This window comes from Pezoporus occidentalis, unplaced genomic scaffold, assembly GCF_034315485.1.
Source record: "Pezoporus occidentalis ecotype Australia unplaced genomic scaffold, CSIRO_AGI_Poc_V1 ctg68, whole genome shotgun sequence".
NCBI lineage: Eukaryota > Metazoa > Chordata > Aves > Psittaciformes > Psittacidae > Pezoporus > Pezoporus occidentalis.
In genome coordinates this window covers 5389562-5411651 of record NW_026916030.1, presented here as the reverse complement: position 1 = coordinate 5411651, position 22090 = coordinate 5389562, and the positions used below count along the sequence as shown (strand labels likewise).

General features: G+C 42.0%; 1 protein-coding gene across 17 annotated transcripts in view; it reads right to left on the bottom strand.

Annotated features, from left to right (window-relative positions):
• Positions 1-22090, bottom strand: part of FNBP1 (formin binding protein 1) — a 92471-nt gene that overhangs the window by 30973 nt on the left and 39408 nt on the right. For all 17 annotated transcript variants that reach the window (XM_062640928.1, XM_062640917.1, XM_062640911.1 and 14 more), the window contains exons 5-6: positions 12360-12422; positions 11527-11631 (exon numbers count right to left, since the gene is read on the bottom strand). In XM_062640928.1, coding sequence (XP_062496912.1) covers positions 11527-11631; positions 12360-12422 — 168 coding nt within the window. The remainder of the gene's footprint in view (positions 1-11526; positions 11632-12359; positions 12423-22090) is intronic.

Genomic DNA, 22090 nt, shown 5'->3' with positions numbered 1-22090 from the left:
AATTGTGAATGTCCAGAAAGTGTTGGGTTCCAATCACTTCCTCTATTTCAGAAAAAACATTTTAAGAAAAGGGTTATTTTATTTAATTTAAATTAATTTGGGGTGTTTCAGAGAAACTAAATGATTTTAGCGTATTTTAAGAGGGCTCCCATTAAAAACAGTTCAGAATGGGGTTAGTCTTTGAACTGTTCCAAGCAGACAATAGTTTCCTGACAATAAATCCATGAAATACCAAATCATGGAACATTTTAGTAATCATAACTGGAAGGCAACAAATCCTGCCAGAAGGTTTCAAATCTCAATTTGAAAAGAAATAGGTTTCACTCCCATCTGTCCAGCTCACACAACTCACCTAATAATTTATTTCACCTCAGTTCAGCTCTTTCTTTTGCAAGCACAGTCAACGGTAGGAATTTCCCAGATCCCCCTCATATTCTTTCTATGGTAATAATTCAAGTGCAGTTAGAAAATGCTGGGCACTGAGTGTGTAACAGGAGATGAAACAGTAGCACCAAATGGAAAAGACTGACTATAACCAAATAAACTCGGTAAAAGACTTTGCTTGCTCCCCAGGAGTTTAAACTGCCCACTAACTCCTGTAAAGGATGTATATATCACTTCAGGATATATTTATGTGCTGCAATAAAATTCCAACAAGCCATATCAATCCTTTTTCTGCCCAAGTGCTATATAGCTTATTAAACTTTATCATCCATACACGCATAGATAGCTACATCTAGTGAGCAGAAATCAAGATAGCCTTTGTACCACGAACAGCAAAACAAAGCCATGGCAAGGTGGACAGCTGAAGAGTAACGTACACTCGGCTGCCAATCCCTCCCTCAAGCCCCAGCTGCTATGGATCAATATCCATTTGTGAGGCCCATTCTCTTCCTCTACCTAAGAGCAGCCCATTGTCTGCGCTAGCTTCTGCACCAGCCCAGTCCCACTCATACAGCTGGGGTAGCGCAACTCAGGAATTTGTCCCTTGACTCCATTGTTGAAGCAGGAAAACAAGAAATCCATTATTCCACATTTCCAGGCAGATCCAACAAACATGAAGCCATCAGAGTTCATACTCAAGAGCAAGCTCTTTGGCTGGACATGAGCAAAGGAACTCGGAGCTAACTGTATACAGGAGTAGATGCTTGGTTTCCAAAACAATCTGAACTGGTCCTAAATAAGATGAGAAAGTAAAATTGGGAACATTCCAAACCCAAGAATTTTTCTATGAGTGCCCCAGTGATGCTTTGTTTCTTCCAGGTCACTTAATGCATTTGGCAAGCTTCAAACACAGTTCAAATATTTTCCAATGAGGTATTTGGATCTTAAACTAAAAATACTTTTAAAAGGGCTAATTTTTTTATGATGACTTCATTTGAGTATGTCACTTAAAACTAAAGTGATGCTGATAAGAGTAACAGAACTGTATTTCATAGCTTGGTTCCTGCACTCTGCTGAAGGACAGGCTGATAAAAATGGGTTGGTGACGTGAAGCTTCACATTCAGAGCAGTGGCCTGGAGCCGCACAGAGTCACAGGAGCTATTTCAGGAGTAATTTATAGTTGAGCTTTCCAGAGAATAAGTTTTTGCCACCTTTCCTGCTCACTTGTGCATGCAAAGAGCTTCAGAGAAGGTAATTTTGGGTTGTTGTTTTTTTTTCTTAGAATTAATGTTACATTATTTGCTTTGAACAGTTTTGTTTTTTCAGCTGGAAAGGCTTTGGAATAATTGGTCTCTAAACCAGACCATGACTTTAGATGCAAGAGGCAGCTTTCAGTCAACATACACTCTCCTTTAACTGGGCAGGGATGACTGAGCATACCTCCCATTTCCAGCACCACCCATGAAACAATGATCCAGATGTTCTACAATCTGTTGGAACACTCCATGGTAAGAAATGCCCAGGCTAGGTACATGGAATGCAACAAAAGATCCTCTCCTTTGTTGAAAGGAAGGAAGAACAAGGTCATCTCATTCTCCACAGGCCTTGCAAACATGCAGGACTAGTAAAACTTTATATACTGATCTGAAATCAGTCCTTTGGCCATCTTTAAGATGGGTACTGTGGGCTCTTAAAGTGTGAGAAATGTCAGCAAGCTGCTCTGCATTACATGCGGCCTCTTATGAGTATTTAAGAAATACCTTTGTGTAGGTACCTTGCATACAGATTTTCCCCCTACATCCAGTTTGATACCAAAGACAACTGGTGATTAAGAGTAGGAGAAATTTTTAAGCACGATTTCTGCCATTTCAGTCTCCAATACTGAAAAGAATGAAGGATATTTTGCTGAGAACAATTTTCTAAGACACATTCCAGAAACAGCAAGAGGGTCAATAGACACAGTGTCTTCTGGGTTTACACAGACAAAAAAATGCAGCTCCTCGAGGCTGTTATGGTGGGAGTGATATGAATAACTGAAAAGGGCAGAAAAAAAAAGCTTTGGCTGCTATTCAGCTGATCCACACTAAGTGGAACAGTTCAACTTCTCAGCAGTTGCTCGTGTCCAGAATGGCAGTTTCCAGTCAAAACTCTGGTGCAGTTTTCTTTCTTCTCTCTTTTCTCCCATTCTTTCCCCACCCCTCCTTTTTTGTTAAACCCAGACACCATGTGAGATGCATCACTGCCAGGCCACTGCCTGCCAGCATTGAACTGTCTTTGGTAAATCCAAGATCAGCTTCAAGTGCAAACACAAAAAAAGTCATCCCTGCCCCCATCTCAGCTACCCAATCCCTTCAAAATAGCTTAATGATAAAGGCAGACTCAGAAACACTTCACCAATTTCAGGAATGCTTTCAATTGCTCACAGAGTTTTCAGCTGCAGGCTCTGGTCTTCCCTCCATGCAAACCTCACATCGCCACGCTCTGTTACGAGCGGGCACCAGCAGCAACGCTGGCAGTGTTTGCAGAATCATTAACAACAGTGGGAATTCTGCCATGGACTTCAAAACGCAGCCAGGGTTTCAGGCTTACATTTACATAGCCTCCAAATTGAGCTCCGCTGTTTACTATTTTACAATAACCAGTTTGGTTTCTCTGAACTGGCAAGCAGAAAAAGGTTTGGAAATCTGCTCTCCTGAAAGCAAGGAGATAGAATGAGGGGTGCAAAACAGACAAAGGAGAAAAATCCTTTTAACATTAGAAAATAATCTGAGAATCTACGGATCCCTGAAATCCTCTGGCTGAATATAATATACAATGAGCGAACTGCTGGCAGGGGATGGAAAAGCATCACACATCACAGGAACTGTTATCTAGTGCAGTTGCATTGCACGTAATTCTGCCAGACTACAGAAGTGCACACTAACAAGAGATATATCAAAGGGACAGAATACCAACAAAGCTCTAACAAGAAAAACAACCAAGTTTAATGGAGCTGGGACAGTAACACAGCAAGCACGTTGCACAAGGCTCAACAAGGACTCCCCTAACTGTGTCAGCTCTATACTCATAGGACCAGTCCTGCAACATGATGGTTCTTGCTGATTAATTGAGTCTGACAGCTAAAGCTTACTTGAAATGTAATTAAGTGAATGAGCCCAGGACTTCAGTTTCTTGGCTTTGGACCTCAGTTCTGCCGCAGACTCCCTTGTACAGATTTCAAGGCTGCATTTTCCACGTATAAACCAAATGTATCTGTCTTTTTTATCACGTCCAACCAACCACCTCAATTTGGTCTGCAAAGTGCTCAGAGCAGTCTAAATGTTGTGTAAGAGAAGGACCTTTACATAAGAATTGAGAACAGCAGCATGTGCACCGTGACACGTGCCCGAGAAGCACCTCTCAGTGTCCAGCTCCAAGGCCCATGTGGAATAACTGCCTTGAATCAAAATGTTTCTCTCCTTGCGTTGCCATTCTCATGTCATGAATACTGAACATCCAAACTCTGGGTGACCAAACTGTAAATTCCTGCTAACATCCAGCTTGGAGCAATGCAGTTCCATGAGGATACCCACGAAAAGCCTAGTTTATTACAAAAGAAGGTGGTGTTCAGGGGGAGATCAGAGGCTATGTGGACTTGAGGGAGGTCACAGCAGTGGTTTAAATGATTTCTGGAGATCTGTTTAGTTGTACTACAGAGGCAATTCAATTCTGTGGTGTATAAATGTAAGTGTTGAATATAAATAATGGAAATTTTTTCTTGAATAAACAATGGAAATTATTTCAGGACTGTATGTGTAATAGATGGCTTAGCTCATACTTTGAATACTGGGCACAGCTCTAGTCATCTCTCTCCAAGAAAGAATTTACAAACACAACCAGTGCAGAGTGGATCATCAGGGTCGAAGTTACTCGTATGAATTTGTTAGCATTAAAGCCTGACTTTATGGGTACAGCACACTGTGGACCAAGAGATTCCCTTGACTTAACAGCAAGCTTCTGAGTTTGCTCAAAACCAGAAGAGAAGAACAGAGATGGAAACATAGACAAATACCCATCGAGAACTACAAGTTCACTGCATGTAGAGATGCAGTCAGAAAAACAGAAGTTCAGCTCCAATTGAAATTGGCCATAGGTGTCAAAACTAAGGAAAGAGGTCTTCAGTTACATCTTCAGTTACAGTTACCAAGCAGAAACAGAAGGAAAATATTTGCCACTGTTAAACAGGAGAGAGGAATTGATCACCATCAATGCTGGAAAGGCAGAGGTTCTCAACACTTCTTTGCCTCTGTCCCTGTGAGCACTGCTGAGCCCCAGGCCTTGGGAACACAAATATAGACTGATGCAAACACAGATTCGCCATCAGTGAATGAAGAGTTGGTATGTGAACTGTTATTAGAAGCTTGACCTCTACAAATTGATGGGTCCTGACCATATCCACCTAAGGGTGTTAAAGAGAGCTGCCTAATGTCATTGCGAGACCGTAACTTCACAAAAGATTATGGAGAATGGAGATGGGGGACGTCCCAGAAGACTGGAAAAAGGTGAAGGTCACCCCCATCTACAAGAAGGGCTTAAAGGAAGATCCAGGAAACTATAGGCACATCAGTCTCACTCTTTAAGGGACTCTTGACCCTGGGAAAGTTATGGAACAAATCCTCCTGTGGCTGTAACAAGTCAAATCAAGCACATGATTGGGAAAAGCCAGCACAGACTCAGCAGAGGGCAAATCGGGCTTGACAAACCTGATCATCTACAAAGTCACTTCCTCGGCTGATGTGGGGCAAGCGGTGGATATTGTCTACCTGGATTCAAGCTGCAGTTGATCCTTAATTCAAAATTGCTCTTAAGCCTCTCCTCCACACCCCTTTTCCTCCCTAACTTGTTTGCTCATTCAGCAGTTTACCTCCCAACAGAGTTGTATTGGTACAAAACTCAGATTGCTAGGGAGAGCATTACTGCAGAAGAGTACTGCTAAGAGGAATTACAAACTCAGATGGATTTCTATCTTACACTGTTACTTCTGTTCCTTGATCTCTTAACACCAAACACAGTGTATGCAGGGGATACATATGGGTATTTATTAAGTTTTCCAGCCACTCTGCTGCAGCCATTAACTCCTTATTGTCTAGAAATCAACATACTTCCATCAGTCATGATTCCAAAAGGGAAACAGCTGCTATATGCAGAATGTCACAGACAGCAGGTTGTAAACAAGGCTCTCTCTTCCAGAAATCCAAATTACTGTCCTGAGGGACTTCCAGCGTTCACACACTGCATCATCCATTAGGAAGGAAGCAGTTCAGGAAGGAGCTCGGGGTCTGCATAACCCAGAGGAGTAACATTAGTGTGAATCTAATGGCCTTACATCACATTACCAAGAAAAGACTGCACTTGAATTGATGGGAGATTTGACTCGCGTCACAAGCAAAGACAGAAGGGTTGATACAGTTCCATCTGTGAGGTGAAAGCAGCTGCCTAATCGAAGTATGTAAAACTCACACCAGCACACAAAGAATGGGAAAATCTTATGCAATAGCTAACTCCCAAGTAAGAAATGCACAGGCCAGGCCCTCCTGCACTATGTCAGTACTGAGCCTTATGCAGCTTGCCTCGGTGTTTCACTGAGCACTGCTGCTGCACTTTATAAAGTCATAGCACAATATAGGAAACCAAAGCCTCTGGAACCATTCACTGCAGTATTTGCCATCCTAATGGCACAAACACCATGGAGCTTGTCCACATTCTAACATTACCTCTACATGGCACTACATTTTCCAAATGCTGAGAAGTTCATTATTCCAGAAGGTGCCTCAAGGTGGGGAGAAGACAGGATATAACAAATCCCACTGTCACTGGGCAGATGGCTCTGCACCTCCTGAGAAACTAGGCCTGTTAAGTAGTTCTGGTCTGCAGAAGACAAGCACCCACAATCTCAGGTTATGCTCCAGAGTTTACTGCTGATAGTCAGTCTTCACTGACTAAACCTCAGTGATGCACATTGCAACAACAGAGCACTAAGCTGGAGATCCTCCTCTGTGGTTTGTCTGTGGGGTTCCGGTGATGCACGCTGCATGCAGCTCCTTTGTGACCTGACTGCTGCTCCAACAAAGTATGCTGCAAATGATGTATTGCAGGACAGGGCTGAAACACAGATCAGAGCTTTCTGCAGAGCTCAAGTTAAAACAGCTGAATGCAACCTTCACTGTAAGGACTTGTAAACTCTCAATGAGGAGATTTGTGTCCTGCAGTGCAGCAGCCTGCAGGCTGGAAAAGCAGTTTACCACTTGACAGTGTTTGCACAGGCAAGAAGGTCAGCTTATTCCGGTTTCCAGGTAGCAGTATTTCTACATGTGATCAGTAAGACTTCGCCAGTGACTCAACTCATGACTACCCAGGGCAATCTAAGTGGACATGTCTTCTATGGAGGAGATACAGACTCTTTACATTGCATTGAAATTGATGCAGGGCACCCAGGGAATATGGGCATAAGAAAAGAGGAGAAAATAAAACTTCAAGTGTGAAACACCAGCATCTCTCTCCAGTTATGTTTACAGACTAGAGAATTAATGTCATTGTGGTATTGTATTACAAGGTTTTATGCCTTTATGCAAATCTTAAACTATTCTAGGACTCCAAAAATCTTGGGTAGAGCAGGCATAACCTGATTTGAAAGCTGCAGAGCACTGGGGGAGGCTGCTAGAGATTGCAATGAGCTTGAGGTTACTTCCATTTCCCTCCATTTTTCCACTTCAAAACCAGAACAAACCAAAAAAAGGCCAGTACATCTAAAACTTGTACATATTTCAGCACAGGAATAGAACCATTCATTGCTTTTAGATACGACATGGGATTGGGCAGAGAAGAGAGGAAGGAATGGAACGATAATTCTGTAATAATAATTTTGGATAGAAGTTTGGTTAATTTTGGAGTAATTTTGATTTCAAACTAGCAGCCGACTTGCAACAAGCTCAAGCTGCTGTAAGCACGTAAGAAAGCAAATTCAGAAGGAAAACCCCACTGCCCCAGAAAAGATGTCTCAATGTCACAGGATCCAGAAAAAGTTCTTACTACAGGCTCACCCTTTCTGGGAGCAGGCTAAAGACTTTCTAAAGATGAATCAAAACCCCACAGCAACACAAAACAGTGTTTTTTTAGCATTTTTTTAGCAATGTCTGAAGCTTCTTCACTTAAAAAAGTTAAGGTTAAATTTGCATTTTATGTCTTTCTAAATCTGTTACTACTACTTTCTAAATCCATACCACTCCTACATTTATCTGAATACCACTCAAGTGGAACCTTCCTAACATAAAAGGAACAAAAACCAGAACAAGATGATGAGTCCTGACTTCAGGACAGCAGTTCTGGGAATTCAAGCACAGCTCAGTTTTTACTGCTCAAAGCTGAAGCTGTTTTCTGGCAAAATTAGTCCCTAGGACACCACCAATACAGCTGTGCTACTCTTCAGCAAAGCAAAGCAGGTACTTCAAACTTGCTGTCCTTCCCCTTGACTGCTGTGCAAATCAAGAGGCAAAGCGTTCACCCCCTCCCATGGTTGGCCTCAGCCACTTCCCCTTTAAAAACAGGTTCTGTCAAGGTCTACTTTGAAAATAAACCTTCAGAAAACCCAGCTGAGTGATGCGAGGGTTTTTTTCCTCCTTATTACAAGTCTGCAAAGGCACCGCTGGGTACCACATTATCCCATAAAGATGTCAGCTCTTTATTGATTGCAGCTCTAAAGGGAAGGAACAAACAATAGTGTGCTTCCTTATATGTACACCAGCTCTGTGCTGGAGCCACAGACTGCTTCCCCAAATGGTCAAAAAACTGAAGCAGCTCCACTGTGGTTTTTGAATGAGAACAGCTTTAAAGCTCACATCCCACCACGATTCAAGTGACGCTGAAGCTTACGGTGATACCTACGAGGCTTCCCAGTACTGGCATCAGCAACTTGCTATTTACTAAGCCTTTACTTACGTTTATGAGGCTATTTTCACAGTACAGCTTTCTGTGACCCAGTAAGTTCCTACCCAGACTTTGCTAAACTGAACTGACAAAACCAGCACCTTCTGTTGCAGTTCAATATCTCTCTGCGAACATCAGCTGCCAGTGATTTAAGAGGTTCAAGCAAACCGAGGAAAGGAGCTCAGGGGCCCAAATTCACTCTCCTGTGACTCCTGCATAAAGACTGCAACCATTGCAGAGACTGAACACAGCCTTTGCTCCATGTTCCTGCCACCAAAAAAGGAGATTGGAGGAAACAAAACTCAACCCTGCTCTCACAGAGATCAACAACCAGACTGGCTGGCTGCGAAGATGACTGAGCCCATCCTGGCCACAGAAGCAGCACACAAGGCATGTGCCCTCTGCAAACTGAGTCCGAGATGGTCCTACAGGAACAGTCTGGACCCATATTCCATATCCAGCCCTGCCTCTAAGCACACAGCTGAGGCCATGCACAAAACAGTCCTGGAGAAATAAGGAAGAAAGTCACAGTTTGCTAGGAGTAAGCAGACGAGTGGCAGAGGAACAAACTGTAATACCAAGAGTTGTCCCTTAGGCAAGACTATAATAAGTGCTGGTAGCTCACAGCTCTGTCATAGCATTTGCTGCTGCATCTGTCAAAGGCTACAAGGACTGAAATATTGGGAGACTTCAGCACTTCAGAGCCTCATACAGCCTAACTTTAAGTGCATTAGGGAATTGCTGCTATATATTCTTTCGATTGTATGAGTCATTGTGATCACTGCCGAATTTTAATTCCATTACTCTATAATGCAAGATGCAAAAAAACAGCTCTAGTGTCTGCTCATGTTTGCAGGTACAAGCTAAAGTAGCCAAGGTGTCAATCTCAAGCTGCAGAAATGAGGGCAACTGATTCCACTGCTTGAAGAGCGCCTTGTTCCGCCAAAGTGAATAGCACTGGCTCTGAACACAGCCAAACTGTCTGCTTTCCTGGCCAGACAGAGTTCTGGGAGCTTTTGAGAGCAGGAGTGCAGCAGCCAACCCATAAGGGGCAAGAGAAATCAGAACCTCTGCAATAGAAGGAGGAGGTGAAAGTCATCAGATTGCTTCATTGGAAGTTGAGCAGCTTCTGCATGTCCCTGGAGCGAGCTGGTGAGCGCTGCCCTGGCAGCGGCGCTGGGTCCAACAATGTCCTATTCTGCACTGGGGAGTTATGTCAGAGTCCAGTCACACGGGCAGAGGGAAGCAAAGAAAGCGCATTATTCACAGCCTGACATGGATGAACCCGGCCTAACACATGCACTTGGAAAACACTGTTCTCTCTGTTCAGTAATATTATTTCACATTCCACTCGTTTTGATAACCTTTTCCTTCTCCATCTACCCCGCTGATGGGAAAGTCGACCATTGTCTTCTCCTGAGATTAGCCAACACACGAAACTGCAAGAGATACCACTAAGCCTCATTTCACAATAACTAACAAATGTATATAATAAAAAAGCTAGAGAAATTTAGAAGGGAAGCCCCCCCCCAGTGTAGGGATTGATTCCCAGAATTTACTTAATGCTATCAGATTGCTAATGCACAGCCTTTCACTCTTACCGGAAAGGTAAGGTTTACAAAGGGATGTAGAACTAAGGAAACTCAGGCCTCTTTTGTTTCATGTCTCTGCGTCCCTTTGACATGGCCTCAGCTTTGAAAAAGAATCTAGGGCAAGTCCTAATTTTATCTATAAAAAACCCCTGTATTCTAAAACCACTTTATACAGATAAAGCAGAGATGATCCTCCTCTCTCAGAAAAACCCACATGTGGTGTTATATCTGTAACAAGCCGGCATTCATCTGTGAAGTGTCCCGGTAAATCCAGAAGGCAACAAAGGATCAAATCTGCATGGTGAATTTACAACTAATAGCTAAGCAAATTACAAGACCACAGTGGTATTTTTTTCCTTTGATGTGCAATAGCACTTTGGGGATGTTTTCTGAGCTGCTTATTCATTTACTGTCCTCATTTTTAACAGCATCCTTGATGCTATCTGCTACCTCCTGGATGCTCAGTGTACTAGAAGCATCTTAAGATCACATAGATGTATAGAAAAATTTGTATTTGATAGCTTCCCAGGATGGAATTAACTGAGAACAGAATGAAAAACAACTCTTGAAGAGCTAAAGCTGCATTTTACAGGGGCTATCTTGGACTGGAACAGATTCCTTACCTATAATTCAGTTTCCTTTCCTATCCCTGCAACAAAACACTTCGGTATATTTTAAGCTTCAGCTTTTTTTCCTTGGCTTTTCTTAAGAAACAAACCTTTTCAAACGTTCTGGCTATTTTCTACCTATATGACTCACTACAAAACGGCCCTTACATATTGTAATGTGGTACTCCTGATCAACCTTACTGCATCTTCTGAGCAGATGCATAACACCAAGGAGAACCAATTTAAGCACACTTTCTCTCCATTGTTTCCTTCAGTTACAAAGTACATCACTGGACTTCAATACTTAAACTTTAAGCATCCTTCTGCATATCCAATCCTGAATAAAACTAAGGAAAGAAAATATTTCAAGACATACATGCTGAAACAGCAATACATGCTTAATATTAAGCACCATTTTAATGTATAAAAGCCACAAATGACTCTGCAACCAGGCAGCAACTAAGAAATAAAAAGCTACATGCCATCTGTGACAAGCATGAATTCCAGGATTCTGCATAACATCAAAATGCGTCCTGCTGTGAACCTAGCACCAGGAACAACAATCCTGGTCACACTTCATTGCAACCAGTGACATCAGGACATCTTCAAAGCATTGCTCAAAAGGCAGCTCACTTCTACCTGGATCAGAGCAATCGACAATGTGTGGTAACTGCAAGAACCCCCCAGAGAGCCCCCAAAATCAACTGTGTCACAATCTGGGATTACACAAAGCTTATTCTGCATAAACTCATTCAGAGCCACGACAGCTAAACTTGGATATCACCTACTGAAGAAAACTGACTGTGTCCATTTATAATTTTTATGCAAATCAAGGTCTCTGCAAAGATCTCCCTATTTTTAATTACCCTACAGACTGTACATGAAGCATTAAGCCCCAGAGGGTTTATCCTACCAGGAGGAGTGAGGAGCTAAACCCATCAAATCTATTTACAAACAGCCTCTCCACCCTTTGGCTTACCTTTTCAACATCTGCTTTTGTAACATTGATGTCAGCATCCATTTTCTCAAAATACTGCTGCGCTCGATCAGCTTCTTTGCAATCACGCTCAAACCGCCTTTTACTCTGGAAAGGAAAAATAGAAACCTTCATTATGGGAAAGAAACACAATACCAAAATCTACCTGAAATCTATACCTGCCCCTAAACTGTATGTCAGTTTAGGCTGTTCTTCAGGCTGCTTAATTCTACCAGCATCATTAGTATTATATGTTTTTCCCTGGTGGCATTTCTTCTGCTCTTGTAGGCAAGATCACTTCCTCCCTACACTTAACTCCCTCATTCTTATAATGCACAAGGGAGTTAATAAGATCCATACACTTACAAGTCAGACTTTTGGTTTCTGATGTCCCCTTTCTTTATCCTTCCCTCCACTTACAGTCTCTCTTTTTATTCATCATATGAATGACAATTCCAATGTATTTACTTTTGAGAAACAGCATCTCAAGAGATGGTCTCGTTCCATTTCCTCACGCAGTATGAAGCTATTCAGCTTACAGCTAAACAGCACCCTCAGGGACTCCACATTTCCAGCAATGCTTAGCACACTTTTCAAGTCATATCAAATGAAATGCTACTCACGATAGACATAAATCCCACAGAAAGCCAAATGTGCTATTAAACCAAGCTTTTTTGCGTCTACCAGTGTATTTAAGACAGTGGAGTTTTAAATATCCCATTTCTACAGTTCTTATCCATACACCCTTGCCATTCCAAATATAACATTTGGAACCATCTCCATGAAAATAGTATAAAAATGACTTAAAATCGCTATCTAAGGAAGTTTCCACTTACTGCTTCAAGTTGTTTCCAGCAAGTTTCAATATGCTGTTGTGCCTTTCTGCCATCGTGGAAGTGCTGTTCAGAAAAAGAGAAGAAGCAAACATTTTGAATGACAAAAGAACAAACAGCCAATTACACTTGAGTTGCAGAAAACAAGCAGAAATGCTTCTGGCAGCTGTGTTCTGCAACGCTGGTGAATTGAGCAGGTGTATGATGAGTATCTGATGTCTCAGCAGGCTGCAGATGTATATTTGCATCCATTATAATGGTTAGTTAGACTAAGGCTAATTAATCCCTTTAGCAATTCTACCTTGCATTGTTCACTGTATCTCGTAATTACTGGTTTCCCATACCACAAAATCTGAAGCACTTTCGTCTGAAGACTGTTTCTTTGGTCTCTGAAAGCGAGTGCCAAATTAAAATCTTTCTTCACATGGCATTTACCAAGATGCCCTTGATTGGCACATTCTGACAACTGATGTTGCTCCTGATTTTCATTCAGACTCAACATAAAACCTTCTTCTTCCTCATCACTGGCTGCACATGCAAGGCCAGCTACTCATTTCTCTTGAGAGGTGCTCAATTCTGTGGGGTGTCCATTGCCCCCCCCAAACCCTCCTATCCCCACACAGTGGGGGTGCATATGTGTGCACTATATATGCCAGTTCCATCATAAATGACAAGGAACTTCTCCTGACTTGCTTTTTAGAGCAAGACTCTTAATTGCTGTTGATTTAAATAACAGTTTTTAGCCCTTACACCATGCTCTTCATCAGAGAATCTAGCATGCAGTAGATATTAACCCCTATCTTCCATGTGCCTCACTTTTCCTTGGGGTAAGCGATTCAAGATTGCCACATAAGTCAATGACTCAGCTCTAAATAGGAAGGTTAATGCAGCCCCCAACTGACCTCTAGAATAGGTTACTCCCCTAACAAACCACCTTGTAAAATAAATACTAAGACAAACTACAAAGAAGAAGAGAGATGCCTACAGCAGAAAGTCCTATTATTTACTGGCAATCAGGATGCTATATTCAAATACAGGTATGGCTTCACGCAGTAAACTTGAAAAATTAAGATCTGATATTGCCAGATAATCCCCCTGGAACACTGTAGCATTCACACATTCTCAAACCCACATATAGTCAGACATTAGATGTATCTTAAGCAAAATGATTATCACCAGTCTGCTAGGGTAGATCAGCTCCAACTTAATAGTAGCCTGCCACAAACTGCCAAAACAAGGAATGTACCTGCAAGCACTTCTTAATTGGCAGGTACTCAGTTTCCTGCATCTTCCATTACAGACTTTTCCTATCAGAGGAAAAATTCCCCTGGTACTTTCGTATCAGAGGCAGGTTTCCCGAGCAAACACCCCAGTGACATTTCCCAGCTGGCTCAATGAGGCACATCAGCAAAAAGCCCCAAACCTGCAGTTCTCTGTCACACCACACCCAACAGACTTGTATTGCCTTAAAAATCACAACCACCTTCAACTTGCCTGCGAGAACAGACACCCACCCCCAGTGTCCTCTGGATACTACTGCATGTAGTCCCAAACATTGGCTGTTAGGGACGGATGCTCACATACAGTTGAAGATACAGGCACTCTATAGCTTCAACTTTCTGGACAGTGTCTATCTCTGCACAAAGCAGAGAAGAGAGGCACAATGGCAGTGATGTTTTTAATTCCAGGCACGTGCCATGCTCAGCTCTGGCTCTGCTCCTGCCTACTGAGGAGGGAGAGCGTGCAGGAGCACACAGCCTGGCACTGCTACGGCTGGGTGCAGACACCTTTTGCCATACACCCAGATGGTACTTGTGCAGTTCATCCCCTTTCTGGCTTCTCCAAGAACTCAGTCACCACATGAGAGCATTAAATTTAAACAGACCTAACTGTAAAACTGCTGGGGCGGTGGGGAAAGGCTCCAAATCTATTTCAGTTATTTTGCAGCTCCCTGCTTCCTTTCAACTCTGCATGCGACAGACTCTGTGTCTTCCTCGCCGGGGGGCTTTGAAACACTCCTCATTTCAGGCTTAGAGTTTAGGAAACCAGTCCCAAGGAGCACCAAACACCAGTCCCAAGAACCAACTGTAATTTAACACTACATTTTTCATTGTTTTGCTAATGAGCATGGAATTCATGAAAGTCTTTTAGCAGTGAAGCTGCAAGTAAAATGACTTGGCTGTCTTCACAGTGCATTTCCTGCCTCCCCCTGCTTTTGTTTGTGTGCTCCCCTCTTCACCGGCTCTGATTTTGCTGGAGTGTAGGAAGGGACTTCATTTGGGAACAGCTGGCCTGCATGGAACCTAGTACTGTCAAGCGACCCATAAACTGCAGTAAAACAACATGTCAGGTTAATTTAACAGAGCACAATTGAATATGGGATGAAGGATGAACCTGGAATCAAAGCCATATCAGATAGCAGGACTATCCCAAACTCATATTTTTAAACCACTTTGTAGTTAATAATGTAATTTTAATTTTGCTCTCTTATTTCCAAATTTGTCTTCCCTGTAAAATAAACCCTACAAGCTGCTGGAAGTACGTATGAGAGAAGCAGAAAGCATGAGCAGTGCAGCTGCATCTTCATCAGATTTTGCCATATTTTCCTTTTTCCTCCCCTCTCTTTTTGTAAAAGAAAAGACCTTTTACAGAAATGGAGCACTGGGATGTGAAATGGACATTACTGAAGATTATTTAATAGCGAAAGCGAGGAACTGATGCCAAGAGACAGTCTGACAAATACAGGTGCATCCCAATTTGGAGGTTTCAGTGCAATATTGTCCTTTTTAGTTCAACTAGTTCCTAAATTTATTGCCCCCCATTCTCATTGTGTTAGCCCATATCTATCCCCATTATGAGATAAAGCTACACATGATAACACATGTAATATGTACTGAGAGCACTTCTGCTTTTATAAACCTATTGCCCTCAAAGCAGGATTTCTGCTTTCCGAAAATCCATTTGTATATAAAGCAACTAAGTGGGATGTTCCAACTCTCTGTATTTCTTCACTACCCCATCTTACGGGTAAGAAAATAGAGACAGCACGGTTAAGTGATCTGCTCAAAGTCATACAGGAAGCCGCCAGTTTCCTCAGACCCTGTAACTATCTTCAACTTCCGCAAACTCATTTCCTTTACAATCTTCTTAAACAGCAAATGTCTTTCAGCCTTATGAAAGTTAAGAGTTGAGGGATTTTCAGCACAGCAGTAAGTTGCTTTATGATGCCTCTGGGCATTATATTCTAAAAACCTACCAGCTCAAGGAATACTCAGCTACAGTAAAGGAAGAAAAGTTTTAGGAAGAACAGGAAATCCACATAAAGACCCACTGTACGTGTGAGTTTTTCCCCTTTTAAATCCAGCCATACCAATGGGTGTGCTCCCCTCATTACCACGCTGTGCTTGAAACAGCTGGGAAGAAATCCTGGCTGCTGTGCAATCAATGACAAAACTCTCATTGACTTTTGTTCGGCTCTGATTTCACTTGTGTTGATCAAAACACTGCAAGCAGCGAGTGAGGTACCTACAATCCAGCGCCTGTCACTGCCAACACCATTACAGTAAGCAGCAGTGGGATAGTTCTGCAAAACTTACACAGCCCCACAGCTCTGGGAGCAGAAAATAAAAGCTTGTTAGAATATGTCTCTCATCTTTCTAACCTTTTAGAGGAGCAATAGAAAAGCAAGATGTAGTTAAATGCATCTCCTAAAGGACAATACAGTCCAACAGTTCTGCTAAGGAATTCCTGGGCAGTTTTAAATAAAAGAAGTACCTGAAGCAAGTAGACTAAAAGTATGACAACCAGGCTGCTTCAATGCTGAATCAAAAACAGACTATGTGAACTGGTTTGAGAAAGGCTGAAACAAGACAGACTTGGTTTTTCTTAAGGAAGTAAAGAGCAATTGATTACATGGTTAAACTTGAGACTTACACATCTACAGTCTGTTTATATTATAACTAGTCAGAAAAATACAGTTTTTATGCACAGCATATGTTGCATTTGACAACATCCTATTTAAGAACATTCAGAAAAGAGATCTATGACAAGGCTGCTACATTCTCATTTCTGTTTTCAAACTAGATCATGTAACACAGTGAAAAAACAGTTACAATTTGACTTCTGTAACTGTCACTCTCAGCTCACATTGATAGTCAATATAAACACACTCCCAGGAACTACTACCTCCTCCTCCAATTCAAACTCTATCTCCATTTTTGTTACAAGTGACTCCTAAAATAATGGCCAGCGATAAAGCAAACCAGAGACGGAAATTAGGGAACATTACTTCTTTTCCTCCTTGATTTTCTCAGCTCCATTTGCAAAAAGCCTTGTCAGATGTTCTTTTCCTGGCTGCAAAGACAGGAAACAGTCTCCTCAGAAGAAAGCTTTGTTTCCAAGAATAGCAACATATTCGTGAGGTCTTATCGCTCTCATTTGTAATAAGAGTAGCATAAGAGTCCTGCAAATGCTGACATGAAACACAGGACTGTCTTCACACATGTTCATCAGTACCACATCATACTGTGGGATAATCCTGCTCTCCTTTGCAGCCTTCCATAGGAACTTAGTGTTCACATCTACTCATTGATTAGGTCAAATCTGAAGCAGATTACATGAATGTTGTTCACAGCTGGTGTTCATTTGACTTGAACCTTATCCCGAAATGGAGCATTCCAAACAAAGACCAGGTTCAGACAATGACCAGATCAGTCTCACGAAACAACCAGAACTAGCTGCTCATGCCTCTTAGAAGATGTGACAACAGAACAATAGTGATTAGCACAAACCGGGAAGACACTGTGACAGTAGTATTTGTAGTAACTTGACAATTGACGCTACTTGAGCTTCCGTCTCTTCTATTTCCCAAGTCTTGTCACAAAGCTTCTCTTCCACTGATCCACAACCATCTCAACAGGCTGTCTCTTCCCCCCATATAAATGGCCTATGATTCCTGTATAACTCTTGCAGCAATAAGAAAACTAGGAAGTGTAGAAGCTAACAGGCAAGGAAATATTTCTTGTCTAAGTTGCTGCAACCTTTTAGCTGTTTCCCTATAGCCTCCACGTAAATATATACCCACACATACGTATTAAGCCTGGCAACAGACGTATAAAATATTGAATGTTATTAACTAAAATGACAACTGAACATGCTCACATGTACCATTTACATCTGGCCCTGGACAAACAGCATTCACACATGCTTAAGGTATGCTCTACAAGCATAGCTTTCTTGCTGCTCGTTCATTTTACATCAACATTTGTGGCTGGCTGGATAGAGCACAAAGGGGAAAATACATGTGGCCATGCTCAACCCCTCTCACCCTCAGGCACTTCACAGTCAGGCACTGAGCAGGAAATGTTACTGTCCATAAACTACATCTCTCATCTCATCCCTCCCACAGGCTGTTGCTCTGCAGTGCAATATTCAGGCTAACATGCAGAAAATGTAACTCCATTTGTTTGCAACCATATCCTGGTTCCCAATCAGAATCCTGCATGGAGTAAACAGAAGCCGATTTATTTATTTGAACTGTTACTTCATAGTTCAATGCACCCATTCAAAACTGGGAACAGCAGGATACTAAGCCCGGTGGTCTCAACTTTAACCCTGCTAAACCCAAAGTTCATATTATACCTTTTCAGCTGAATGGGATATTGGTATTAGTTTCCCATGTGATTTTTTTTTGGAAGCTTTTGCAATAAGCACTTGCTTTTTCCATCTCAGCACAGTCCTTCACTGCACAGTTAGATGATATGTACAAATATTTAACATGGTTTCATTAAATCTGTACCACAGTTTGGAGAAAACGAGCAAACACTCAATAAGAATACACAGAATTTATTATGATCTCTCCTAACCAGTTTTCTGCATTCCTTCATTTCTTATAGCTGCTACATAACACTCTATGAGTACAATCGGACTTCATGAAATACAGCTGAAATATCCTGTAAGAACAAACAGACTTGGATCCGTGTGCATTGTATTTATCAAATAGATAAATATTCCATAAATGTCCACTGGAGTTTTCTTTCTGTTCATAAACAGCTCCTCATAAATAGCAAAGCTTCTACCTGTCAACATAACTATTTGTTTAATTTGTATAGCCTTATACTTAGGTTAAAACCAAGTATTTCTAACTCCACTCAGGAGCCAGTAAACTAGAATTGGGTTATTCACAGAATAAAAGCTGGGGAAAACTCAGTTTCAACTTGAAGCTTGGTAAATCACTTCCTTCCTTGTCTCTCTTTTCCTCTTGCTACTTCCCACTTTGCCTTTAGTTCATCATTTCTGGAAGGCAGCAGTACCTCTTTGTACCTCTGCAGCACGCAGCACAGCTGTGCTCCACACACTCCGAGACCTTGAGGCACAAAACCCAACAGGGAAGAACCCATTGTGTGCTTGACAGGGTCGTATTCTGCCGTCCTGCCCCACGCTTGCACGGTGCATTATGCTGTGAGAAATCCTGCTGGAAACCACAGGGCTGTTTGCAGAACAGGGTGCTATTCAGAATGAATGAGTGTGGCAGAATTCCTCCAATTACTGACTTTTCATCAACACCTGAGAGCCTACAAGAAACAGAAAGTTCTCTGACACGTACTCCCCTGCATGAATACACACAGGGAGGGTGCACACGCTCCACCATAAAGAACCAGACCCATAAGGATGCATTCATTCCCTGTTCGCCTTCTATCCCGACGCAAAATGGAATGTATTGACATCAGGTAAATTCTCTCCCAACCACAGAATTTCAGCGCTGCACCAGTCCAGTCTGCAGCAAAGCTCTTGGCTTGTACTTCACTTTCATGCTCGATTGTATGGAGCCAGCCTATCCCCAGCGGGAGGCGTAGGTAGAGGTGAAAGCAGCGCTGGTAATAAGAGGAATAGTTCATGACTCCCAAAGACATTTTTAGCAAAGCTGACATGAGCAACAGCTACACCGAGCAGCTGCTGCCGGAGAAGACCATGAGTCAGACTTAGTTTGTGACCACAGATCTAAATCAGAACTGCCCCAGGAATTAATCCTAGAATTCCTATTCAGATAAACTACAGCACTGAGAGGATACCTAAACCAAGTTAATTCCTGCGAGACTTTAAGACCAAAAAGGGAATTCTGAATGCTTGTGCAGCACTGGCTCTGTGTTTGCTCAGGTAAGCACCACCTAAAGAAAGGGTTTTAAACCTGTGTAGTGTCTAGGTCATTTTAATATTGATTTTTTAATAGAACAAAGCATGCTGAGTAACTCAGCAGCTGCAGCAATGTGGAGCAGCAGACTCCCCCAGATGAGCAATCAAAATGCTGGTATCTTTCCCTCCTGTAGAAAAGAACTGGTCTGCTTCAAAGCTATCACCACAACCATCAACAGCTGCAGTGGGTGGGAGAAGAACAACTTGTCAGTACGTTTCCAAACTGCAAATGTATTATCTGTTTATGCTCATGAAGTGAAGCCCAAACACCCCTCTTGACATACCTGGGATCATCTCCTTTTCCTTTGCCACAGACAAGCAAGATTAAGACCAAATTCTGTAATGCTGCATGGCCCCCAGCTCAAACCTGACACCTTCCACAGCCACGCCAAAGCAAGGTTTTGGTGAAGTTGGGTGGCATGAAGAATGACCACAGAAGCAAGTTCTTTCCCTGAACCACTACGAGAGACAATCCCCAACTCATTGGAGTGGCTTGGTGATGGAGGTCTTTGTGTACTGAAGGGGATGCATCTGGCCTCAATAACCTCAGAAGAAAGGTGGATGTGGCATGACCTTCACATGTAGCATAGAACTGAAATTTCAGCTTTGAAGCAGGTAGCAATATCCTGGCTGAAGAAGAGAATCACTCACATGAGAGCAGGGACACACTAAGATCAAGAGCATACAAGAAGCTGAAGAGAGAAGCGGTACTAGGAAGAGTTTCACTTCATTAAACAGCTCTAAAGAACTGAAACAGCATGAGGAGCTCTCCTCACACATAGGCTTGTGTATGAAGAGCAGGCAGGCAGGGTGTACACCTAACTTCATACATAAAAACTGCATGCCAAGTTATTTTATCTAGCATAAAACCATTGCAAGGCTTCATGAACTACCAGGTTCTGCGCTGCTTACACACTACAGGCTTGTACTTGTCAAGGGAAAACAAAGAAATGTGATTTATTATTGTGCAACCCCAATAATCTGCTAGTGTAATTCCACTTTAATCAGAGCTAAATGAGCATGAAAACAGAGTAATGCAGGCGTGCCTCAGCCCCCACGTGTTTAAATCACCACCCTCGACCCTCATGACTACTAAATACATAATTCCTGTTGCATATCAAAGGGGTTTCCTTTGGAAACAGCTTTTAATTCCGATATATTCGCCTGACCACTTTCTGCTGTACTTGAGTTCATCTTTCACACATTCATACTTATGACACCTCTGTGTATCATCTCCATCTTCCAGGTGGGAAATTACGACAGAAAGAGCAAGGGTGATTATCTAGGTTAGTTATACTGAAATCACTGTAAGTTTGTACCATTTTACAGGTATCTGTACACCTGAATGACTTTATTCAAATCATACAAGACTGTGGACAAGAATGTGGCTCTCCCAATTCCTGTGTGTGACCATAGCCCCAGAACTGATCATCTTTTCTTACAGCAATTTGGTGAACTTGGTAGTGTTAGGTTAATGGCTGTACTCAATCTTAAAGGTCTTTTCCAACCTACATGAGTCTGTGAACTTGTAACACAACAACAGCTGATGACAGATCAAGCTGCAAGCACAAGAACTCTGCCAGCAAAATTGCTGGAAATACCAAACCATTCATCAGCTCCTGTCATAAAAGGTTTTGCCAAAACATCAGCCCTGTGTGATATTTACCCAGCCACCACCTTCCCCTCCTGCAGACCCAGCATGACTGACGCATTTGTGTTCTACAGTCTGAAGTGAGAGGCTGGGTATGAAAAATGCCTGAAGGAGGAAGCAGTTTCCTTTTCAACACCATTTTGCTCATAAATGAGCCATCTACAGGAATCAGACAAGGGTTTGTAATTTATAAAGCTCCTATTCATGTTACAAGAGCAAAACAACCAACCATGAGTGACAACTGTTTTCTTTTAAAGGTGGAGAATTATCAGCAACAGCAGGTAATACACTGTCGGTTTGTTTTTGCTGTTCCCATGCTGTTATCACTCAACCTATATTAAAACAATTTTCCTGTCATTCACCCATTACTTATGAGCCACACTTACTACAACAGTGTACAAACAAAAACCAAAAAGCAATAATTACTACTCATGTTCTTTACAAGATTGACATCTGAACTACAATAAAAGAGGACTTGCTAACAGGTAATTCAATCACCTTATACACCCATGTAATTGAAAAATTAGGTAAAAATATTACAAGTGACAGAAAAATGCCAGACTAGAATGTTTCTTTTTGTTTTGCTTATTGTACAGAGTCCATGCTGAGTTAAAAGGTCATAGATGTGACTAAGAAAACATTCTCATCACAGCCATATGTAAAAACATCCTTTTATGTTGCTGCCAAATTATGTCCCAGAAAGATTACACACCATTCTACAAATTAAAGGTGTGTCTATATATTCTATTGCCCTGTTGATGACAGACTTACCATCCTAATATCATACTCAGGAAAAGATAGTAACTTCCAGAACTCTGGTCCTGCACAGCACTTCAACAAGCTTAACTAGTTACAAAAGCTTAAATTTTGCTGGCCTGAGCATGAGTACTTC